This window comes from Mastomys coucha, unplaced genomic scaffold (assembly GCF_008632895.1).
Source record: "Mastomys coucha isolate ucsf_1 unplaced genomic scaffold, UCSF_Mcou_1 pScaffold14, whole genome shotgun sequence".
NCBI lineage: Eukaryota > Metazoa > Chordata > Mammalia > Rodentia > Muridae > Mastomys > Mastomys coucha.
This window is the reverse complement of record NW_022196896.1, coordinates 29,721,080-29,731,908: the sequence shown is the minus strand read 5'-3', so window position 1 is coordinate 29,731,908 and position 10,829 is coordinate 29,721,080. Positions and strand designations below refer to the sequence as shown.

Genomic DNA, 10,829 nt, shown 5'->3' with positions numbered 1-10,829 from the left:
GTTAGTGATTCCTATGACTGTGCATCCCATAGGGCTGTGGGCATCTCCTTGGTTAGTGATTCCTATGAGTGTGCATCCCATAGGGCTGTGGGTATCTTCTTGCTTAGTGATTCCTATGAGTGTGCATCCCATAGGGCTGTGGGCATCTCCTTGGTTAGTGATTCCTATGAGTGTGTATCCCACAGGGGGCCAAGATTTGCTCAGCAAGGTGATGGACACAAAGAAGCAATCTGCAACTTGGGAAGGTTCCAAACTGCTAACTTGTTCTCTTATTATTTAAGAGAGCCAATGAAAGGAACATTTCTTAAACCAGAAACAGTGAGCAAGCATCAGATCAGGAGCCTAGTTTCAGATGCGGCCACTACAAACTATATGTTCATTCAGAGCCTCCACATATGGGGGCTCCAAAGGGGTGCTCAAAATTTGCTTTTGCTTCACTTTTCTGTGTGTGTGTGTGTGTGTGTGAGAGAGAGAGAGAGAGAGAGAGAGAGAGAGACAGAGAGACAGAGAGAGAGACAGAGAGACAGAGAGACAGAGAGACAGAGACAGAGACAGAGAGAACATGTACACATTGGGCATACTGGGGTTTTAACCCAGGGCCTTAAATTCTATCACTGAGCTCCACTCCTGCCCCATTTTTCCATTTTTCTGTTCTATGTTTCTTGTTCATCCTTAGTTGTGGTCCCATTTTTCTGCTGCCTCTCCCAAATACCCACAACACCTCAAAAGAGCATTCTACTAACAATGTCAAAGTTCTAGGAAGGAAGAGAAAGCTTGGCTCAAACCTGGCAATTCCTTTTGAGGAGACTACTTAGAAATCTGCCCACAGTAATTCTGTAACTCCATTTTCTTACTTCTTTATTTGCTAAGGGCTATTTAGCTGTGGATGCCCAATGGGAGTGAAGTGTGAGGGGGGATTCCTTGAAGAGTAACCCTATAATAGCCTTCCCAGATGTTTGCTTTTAGGATGCAAACTAAGTTACACAAACACAAGTTGGAACATTGCTGCCCTGATACCAAGGCTGAGAAAGACACAACAGATAAGAATGATAGATGAATCCAAAATTAAAACATCAGCAATCCATGGTACCATTAAAGACCCCATAGAATAGCCTTGAGGAGGCAAATACAATTTCAAAATTCAAATTATTTTCTGTAATCTTTGCAGCTCTGCCTTCCATTATGGTCAACATTCTCTAGGGTTATGAATATTAAAGAGAAATAATAATAAGAGAGAAGCTAACTTGATTTAGAGGTTGAACAACTCAGGTCTTTGAGGAAAAGTTCAAGAAATTGGGCTAACTTCATCTAGGTAAAACTCACCTGCTAGAGAGACCAGTAAATGTCAAATACTTGAACTCACCTGCTACCTGAGCATTCTGACAGGGACAACGCACAAAGTAGGCAGAAACAGCAATAAGAGATTTTGGGTTAACTTTAATAGGTATTTCCTGGAAGAACTCTAAATCTCTTACTGCAATTTACCTCAGTGTTAAAAGGTTAATCAAACACAAACAAATACCAGGGAAAGCTATAGAATCTTGGCTCTCAAGTCGAAAGCGACGTATCTCAGCAGCTTTGGGTTCATGGCTGCCCAGATTGTCTAGGCTGAACAGAATAGTTCCCATGTCTGCTCTCAGCAGATCATGGAACTGACATTACAGTCTTTTGACATCTACTACATATGAGTCGAAGTGGAGATTAATGTGGGTTCTGGAAATGAAGAAACTTGCCAAGGCCCATATCCTAGAGAACTTTGACTTTTTGGTTGGTGTACAGAGGGAAGTGTTGTTTCTAAATTGGCTCCTTTCCAGACCCTATTACTGACAGCTCTACACTGGAATATTTTATCATAACACTAAAAGATAGCCCAAATCATTAACAAATTGAGGCCATAGAACTGCTTATCAATCCCACATTCAAAGAAGGGGCTGCATAGAGCCTAGTGTTTAACCACAAACACATCTAGTTTTGTTTTTATTAGGAATTAATCAAGCACAAGACAAAAACGTGTGGGCAAATATAGGAACAAAATGGCAACCATTTTTTTTTAAATAGTATTTAAAGGAGTTTAGAAGACTGTTCTCTGTTCTGTGATACTAAAAAAGAATAATTTGTGTGTGTGAGCATACTGTAAATTAATAATTTTTGACAAATTATAGCATAATTCTAAGTAATTATGAGTATGTTTTCCCTCCTGTCATGGTAGGCGACATCATTTCTTTTTTTTTTTGCCCTTTTTGTATTTTTTAGAGAAAGAAACTGGCCTCTCCTGGCATCCCCTCCATTCTAAACGGATACATTCATTATTCCATATGGACATGGGGTGACATCCTCAGTCTCATGTGTCCTGAGAGGTCTTCAGCTCCATTTGTTCACTTTTACACACTTTATGCACTACATGGAAAGAAATACCTCAAGATTTTTGAAAATATTTACTTTTAAAAAACAGCAATCAAATTGTTCGTAATCACATTTTCTGCCTGGCCTTGAAAGGAGCATTATTCAGTACGTCAGCGGCCCTTCCCATAATGGCAGCCTATTAGAAACTCATGCTGTTCTCATCCATCTGAACTCCTTGATGTACTGCACTCCCCGTGGACCAAGAGGAACACTCTTGCTTCCGTTTCATGAGTCCTGTATGGTACCTACTGAAGTGATGGTTGTCAAAACAGTTGTACAGTGGCCTTTGAATGCAAAGTGTGCCATGTCTGCACGCTGCAAGTGACAATACGTATGAGTATATACATTATGTTGGCTTTTGTTGCCTGGAAAAAGGAAGGCATTTGGGAAATAAACCCCCCAATTTTATTGCCTTTTAACATCTTTTTTCCATTTTAAACTCCAGAACTGGAAATTTGAAGCATTCAAAGAAACTGAAATCTCCTTTGTTGCCTTTTTTTCATTGTAAATTTTCTATAATGTGCCATTAGAAACTACACTCCACAAAGCTAGGCTTCTAAATGAATCCTTTCTGTGAGGCCATTTGAAAACCTCGCACGGTTTTTCTTTGTATGAAAGAGCTTCTGTTGATGGCACAAAGAACAAGCAATCGCCACATATAGGTCAGGCTGAGCAGCCTGGATAACTTTATACAAGGTTGCATTTTTCCCTCTACCAATTCCTGATTAAGCTCAGCACTGTTATCTGGGTGAGGAGCACAAGAAAGATGCTCAGTTTTCATTTGCAGAAATCAAAGGACTCTTCTTAAGTCGTGAATATTTACAGGACATGTTCTTATTTTCCTTTCTTCCAAAATAATTTTCTAGTTTCTAACAACATGAAAACCTCATTTATCTACACAATGCCACATCATTTCCTTTAAAAGAAGATTGTATTTATTTTATGTGTATTGGTGTTTTACCTGTATGTATGTCCATGTGCAACATTGTACACAGTGTTAATGGAACCCAGAAGGGGGCACTGGACTCCCCTGAAACAGTAGTTAATAGACAGCTTTGACCTATCATGTAGCTGCAGGGGAATCAAACCTGGGTCCTCTGGAATAGCAACCGGTGCTTTTAACCGCTGAGCTATCTCTGCACGCCTACCACTTCCTTTGTAACAGGAAATGACATTAGCCACTGTTCAAATATCTTTTCAACTGATTGACCTTTGATGGAAAATAGTTAAAAATCTGAGATAGCCAAAACCACAGCAAGAAAACGTGCCTGGTAGATTATAAACACCTGCTACTTCAGTACTTGGAAAGGAAGGCTTCCAGGTTGAAGGCTAGCCTAGGCTACAGTCTAAGACTCTGTCAGAAGATGAACAATCATAGGATAGGAGCAACAGTAAAGTCACTAAGTAACTGTGATATTTAATCTTTATTATTAAAACTCTACTCAATCTAGACTCAGCTGCCAGATGACCCTCTACACCAGTTCTCAATCTTCTGCAACCCTTAATAGAATTCCTCAGGTTGTGGTGACCCTTAACCATAAAAACATTTCATTGCAACTTCATAGCTGTAATTTTGCTATGGCTATAAATTTTAATGTAAAAGTCTGATATTTGGGATATGTGACTCCCCCCCCCCACACACACACACAAACAAAGGGTTAGTGGCATACAGGTTGAAAACCACTGCTCGAGGCATGGTTTCATTCCATTTGCTTGGGTCCTCAATAAAAAGGAGAACACCCCTGAGTAGGCACAGGCAGCTGCATGTTCCCAGAGCTGGGCCTTTCTCACTGCGATGGACTGTGTCCTCAGACTGTGAGACAAAAAAAAAACCTTTCCCCCCATTTACATTGTTTTTGCCAGGTATTCTGTCAAGGCACCAAGAAAAATAACTAATTTAGTAATTAACAAAGGTAAACAAGTTTAGTCAATCTTAGAGTCTGAACAAGGGATGTGTGGTCTCAGGAGCAATCAGGGAACTGCTGGCCTGGCAGGGACTAGAGCCACCAACCAGGCAGTTGTGGGTTTCTGCCTTGGAAAGAGGATCTTGTGTTCAAGGATGTTTTTATATGAAATGCACCTAAGAGAAATGTAAGGACAAGTCTCTCTTATTGCCTTACTGTTGCCCCTCTCTACTCTAGGGAGCTGAGCTTGTGCCATTGAGCAAATCCAGCCCTGCTGATGTACAGACCATGCAAAGCTTGCTGGTAGTTAACAAGCTTATCTGACACTCCTGCTCCACTGCGTTTCTAGCCAGACTCTAGTTCTCAGGAAGTGCAGACAAGTCAGTTCCCCACTATCAAAACAACTCGGGGGAGTTTTGAGAAATTGGAGCTCTCGCATATTGGGTCATGAATGGCTGTTGAATTTGAACCTAGAGAATAAGAACTAATTGGCACCCACACCAGTGTGATACAGAAATTCTACCTGCTTTATAGCCTGTTCTTAGAACAGAGAGATTTTAAGAATATGCAGTGTTTTTTAGGAGTGCCAAAATCTAAGCTGTTGCTGGAGCCCCGAATAACTACTGGGTAAGGAGTCCCAATGGACCATAAAATGACACAGGCAAGAATTTCAATAAATAAATCAATGGAGGAAAATTTTGAAAGGCTAAACCCTCAGTTTATGTGCCTTGAATGAACCCTGTACAGGATTTTGGTAAATTTTATAAGGCAATACACATCTTCTACTCTCTCAAAAAAATATTTAAGCTGAAAGGCATCCTGGTGTTGTAGACTTAAACCTACTGTGAATCAGGTACCATTTAATGGTTATAATCTATCTTAGCGGTTACCACATTGTGGGACTCAATATTGTATTATGTCCTTCTAATTTTATTTTTATTATTTTAAAAGACATGAAATGGCATTGCCTGGCTCAGGCTGCCCCCAACATTTTGCATGTAACCATTCTCCTTTCCCAGCTTCAGAAGTACTTGGGACTACAGGCTTGGTGTACCATTCCCCTCTACACCCTTGTGATACGTAAGGCCAAGGAAGCACTGAAAGTCTATTTAAGTGGCTCTGGGTCACACAGCAGATAGCTAGTAGCCACAGGATTTGAACTGAGGCAATCCAGGTCAAAGACAACAATGTTAGTCACAGAGATGTACAAGGGCACTCTAAGCAAGGAAAGGACTTCTTTAGTTAATAGCAGGCTTAGTGCTGTCTTTTTGACCCATGTCAAGAAGATTAAGGATCAAAGTATGAATAACTCTTTGAAGAGTCCTCACTCTTGTGTTTTTAACCTTCTTGAAAGTGTCGCACAGGCACAGGCTTGGGAAAACCATTTTACCTAACCAACACTTATATAATGCATCCTATGTGCCCCAGTGGTCTTAGCAATTTGTCAAACTCATTTAACTCCACGAGGTAAGGCCTATCATTGCCACATTTCACCAGAAAATGAAACTAGAATTTTTACTGGCTGAGCCATTAAGCAATCACGGGAGTTCTCTAAGACTCCATTTTTCATTTGTAAAACTGGGATACTAGTACACACAGATACTATATTCACACAGATATAGATTTCTAACTATGGACTAAATGCTTTGTGTCTACCATACTCAAACTTACTAAAAGCAAGACTGGCCCAGCTCTTGCCAGAAGAAATAAGAAACAAAATACAGACAAGAAAATTTAACTTTAAGATACAATCTCACTAAACATCATACATTTTAACTTCTATCAAACAGTAATATGCATAATACACAATAATGTATTCATAGTAAGCATCACAATGTCTAAAATGTATACAATTTCTACCTATGAACTAAAATACTGTCATCTCTTTCATTCATTCACTCAAACACTAAAATTCTAGAATGGAAAAATGTTCATGCGAAGATTTGATCACAATTCTAAGAGCAACAGGTTCCATGTATTACATTGAGAAGTTTCTGGAAAGCACAATTAAGGCTAGTTGATTCTGTCTATATCTCAACAGGCTTCCAATGGTAGCATTTTCACAACTCACAGAAAATGCCTCACTTAGAGTTTGCAACTGTTGTCTCTAGTCTGCTGCATCCATTTTGGACGAGCTCTGGAGAGATCGCCAAATGAACATTGTAATTTCTAGGATGTTTAACTCTGAAAATTTTTCTCTGTCACATATTTTAAACTTTCCAAAGGATCCACACAGGAATGGGTTTGTGAAGCCCACTGTATCTGATTTCTGCAGCTATTAGCATCTTTAAACAAAGCATCCCTTACTTGTAAATGTATTTTCGAGCTTGACAATCCCACTGAAGTGGTATTGTTCCTTCACCTAATTTTAAAATAATTTTTCTAGTTGGCATATGAAGCTTGCAGACCATATGGGGTTCTCTGGGATGCTGAGCTGTGTGTAACACATGTTCACCTGTGTGATGCTGAGCTGTGTGTAACACATGTTCACCTGTGTGATCCTGAACTGTGTGCTTCCTTTTTATTTAATTTTTCCATGAATTTTCTGGTTGCTACATGAGGTTTTTATATATTTGGGAGTGGGTCTTCTGTGAAGCTTTGCAGGACATGTATGTGATGTTCAATAGTTTCACAAGCTGTGGACCTATGAGCAGGAGCTACGTTCTTTGGATAGAACCTTAGTTTTTACCAGAAAGTATGATGAGTCATAAAGAGGTAGCTTTATACACAGTATTTTTCAAAGAAAGTAATCCTGTGTGTGTGTGTGTGTGTGTGTGTGTGTGTGTGTGTATCTCGACAGTAGGAATTGTTACTGAGTATCTATGCTCAATACAAGTAGACCTTGATCTTCTCTTGGACTCTAATGACTTTGTACTTCTCTCTCATTTTCATAATTATTGTTTTTCCTCAGAAGCCTGTAAGTGGCTAAGGCACCGTGGTTCTTATTAATCTATCATTTGAGCCTTTCAGACAGGTGGGCTATGGTGAACACTACAGGAGAGGGAAAAGTAGTAACCAAAAAGGGTTTTGTTTTCATTGGTAGACAAAATATAGCCTTTGGAACTTCCAACTTTATGAAACTTGTATATGACATTAGAGTCTAGGAAATCATGGGGTTTAGAATCTATCCAGGAAGGTTCCCACAAGGGCAACTAATTTCACCTCAACATCACCTCAACATCTACTTTCTCTATTTCAGTGTTAGCTTGAAAAAATCCACACGTTTAATCATATCACTCCTTAGATCTGTATCAAATGATGGCCACCAGATGCATGTGGCTTATGTCAAGTTCACAAAATCGAAGAAAACAGAAATGATCTTGTAACGACAGTCCGAGGGGATCTGATGCCATCTTCTGGCCTCCTCAGGCACTTCAAACACAGGATGCACAAGCATGTATGCAGGAAAACCACCATACTCATAAAAATAAGTATATATACACATAAATAAAAAATTTTAAAAGATGATAATGTTGGTATACATTTTTTTCAGGCTTACACAGTTGCATGTATTTTTAAATATTCAAATTTGATTTCTAGGAGGCTGGTGATGGTGCTACTTTAGACCTCTAACATTACAACAAATGAGTTTTCCTCTCTAGTCCATACATACAGAGGCTGAGTTGAGTCTTATCCACTGTGTCTCCAAGAAAGCCATGTTGAGGTGTCTTTTGACTCTCCTTGTATTCATCCCAATTCCTTATACTCATGTTTACCAGAAAAACTCTTGTGAACCTATACACAATAGCAATAACTGTATGCACACCAGCCTGGATGGTAATATGGAATTACTTTCAGAATGCAGAAACAAGTTCATTGGTCCATTCCTTGTGAATCTGTGGTAGTGCTAAATAGGAAAACGATAATGGTGTGGCTGTTCCTGGTCAACCCATGAAAGCCCAGCCACAGGAATGAAAAGCACTGTTAGCCTGTGAGGTAGGCTTGGTACCATGGTCCAAAGTCCTCCCCTAGGCTGTACCCCTTCCTGGAGTACAAAATTATGTGCTACAAAATTAAGTTTGTAGATGACAATAATGATGAATACTTTTTTTTGATAAGCCAGTGTTTCTCAATTATGAGATGCTCCTTAGAGATAAAGATGCCCAGACTCTGCAAGGGGGCCCGGGAACTTGACTTGTGAATTTTCTAGGGGATAAATTCTTCATTTTTAGATTCCTCAAGGTAACAGAAAGTCCCACAGACTGGGACATCTTAATAGAGATCATTTCAGTGAACAGAATTTTACTTTCAAAACAGAAGAGTAAAAAAAATCCAAAGAACCAAACAAAATAACCCACAAAGCAAATCTGTAGGATTTCAGAGAGCAAAGGACAACACTGAGGCTAACAGCAAGCACTCCCTAGAAGACGCAGGAATATTACTTGGCTAGCAACCCAACACATCCCTAGAAATAATACTATTCATTGCTACCTTTTACCTGAAATCTGGCAAGCTGTTTTTCCTAAGAGTGTCATCCACAAGATTTAGAATTCTGACAACCATGAGTAATCACACAAGTAATTCACTGATTTAAATATGAAATTAAAAATGACGTAAGGAATTTACAATATTCTACAAAGCCATTTCTGTAGCTAAAACTTCTCTCTGGGTTTAGAAGGCCATTAACACAATTTACAGATTGTTGAATTGAGCTGACCCGTGTTTTTCCTGCGACTTTCATGCCCACCACAATCAGACATGCCCATCCTTACCACAGAGAGGGAATTGGAGAGCAGTGAGCCATCCTGACCCAGCATGTTGGATACGGTGATCTCTGGCAGGTCCATATTTTGTGGATGGAACGGGAGCAGGCCATTGTGGTTCATGGGGTGACACAGAGAGTGGTAACCGGACTCCACCTCATTCAGGTGCACCAGAGAGTGGTCAGGGAGGGAGGGAGGAGTGATGGGTGGGATGTTAAAGTCTTCACTTTCCAGACTTGGGCCAGGGTAGGACTGAAAAGACAGAGTGACACAGATGGTAATTAGCATCCACTTGTTTGTCATTCAAACACAGGGACACAGTGGCCCTATGGAGCATCACAGATTTGGCTAGGACATTCAAACATTAGGATCACCCTTGTGCTTTGTCTCTTTTATGTTTGAAAGCAAATGGTTGTGAGACATCCACTTTAGGTATAAAACCTGCCTCTGCTTTGTAGCTCTCTCTTCCTAGGAAGTTGAATTCAGATTTCAAAAATCCCATTAACATTTTCTAGAGTATTAATCTAGCTGAATACCTTTTTTTTTTTTCATGAGAGTTGTAAGAAAGGAAGACAATTTATAAAACTGTTTGATCAAACATGTTTCATAGGACTCCCTACTGCTAAGATTATGGGATGTAGTAAAAATGAATTCCAGAAGGCTGGGGCGGTTGCTTTTCGGGTTGAAAAACCTATCTGCTTGTAATTAAGAAAAAAGTTATTACTTAAGAAGTAAGTTAAGCTTGTGCCTAAGGGTGTGCTCACTGAAAGTTTGGGGAGTTTTAAAATGCCATTAGATGCTAATTTTACCATTAACATTTTATCATCAAAATAAAAGTGAAGATTGCTTTCATGACTTCAGTAAACATTTATTTGAATTTCCCCCACAGGCTGATAACTCTGCAACTGTTTAAATTCAGTCCCTTCCACGGTGCAAGACACAAACAATATTAATATTATATAATACGAATTGTGAAATAAAAGCTAATGAGTAAGATAAATAGCATTAATATATCAGAGGCTTTTCTTTTATAAACTAGCTTGAAATAGGAAGAAAAGAAGAAAAGAAAGATTATATGAAGACAAGTCTACTTAAGAAAGGAATATGGGAAAAGTTGAAAGTGTTAGAAAGAAATGAATAAACATTGTAGCAATCAATATTCAGGGTCAGAAAGAACTTATTTTGTTTAGCAGGTGTCAGGATGTAAAAAGAAACATTTTGGCCCAGATTATTCCTACAAGTCAATCTTTCAAATTCCAGGGCCCTTTAATGTTTGTGTGCATGGGTAACAAAGATTCTCTTGTCTAACTGTACAGTGCCTGTTACAGTGTGCAGAATTTGAAAGGAGTGAGTAGGCAAAGTATAGGAGCCAAAGAAAGTAGTGTTCGCTGTTCATTGAGTGTTCAGCCAATAAGCTTTATGCCTCCCTGTCCAAATGCCTGCGGTTATTTTTTCCAGATGGCGTCTATTTGTCTAACAGAAAGAAAATCTTCAACTTGCACTTGCTAAATGTTGAATGAGTTCTGATATATTTGTTTAGGTGCCATTAGAAGGCACAATTAAATGGAGAGCTACTTGGAACATCTGGAGTCTGGAGGTGGTCCTAGGAAGAATGTGTAGGTATCATCTGAAGTCTATGAAGGAGGATTACAACTCTCCTCAGTTAATTTTTTCTTAAATATACAGCCTTCTGTTAAAAAAGTCAACTGCTCTGAAGGTTAGTTATCTTTTTCCAAAGTATTTTATTAATAGTCTAAATTTTTTTTGACAAAAAACCATGTTCGTGCCCTGTGTCAAAATTGTGTTTGATTACCCTGGG

The 10,829-nt window shown here is 39.2% G+C and overlaps 1 protein-coding gene across 1 annotated transcript in view; it reads right to left on the bottom strand.

The window, feature by feature from the left end:
* Tox (thymocyte selection associated high mobility group box) overlaps nucleotides 1-10,829 on the bottom strand; it is a 314,765-nt gene that overhangs the window by 130,362 nt on the left and 173,574 nt on the right. Inside the window, exon 4 of the mRNA XM_031366679.1 lies at nucleotides 9,020-9,262. Within this exon, the coding sequence (XP_031222539.1) occupies nucleotides 9,020-9,262 (243 nt within the window). The remainder of the gene's footprint in view (nucleotides 1-9,019; nucleotides 9,263-10,829) is intronic.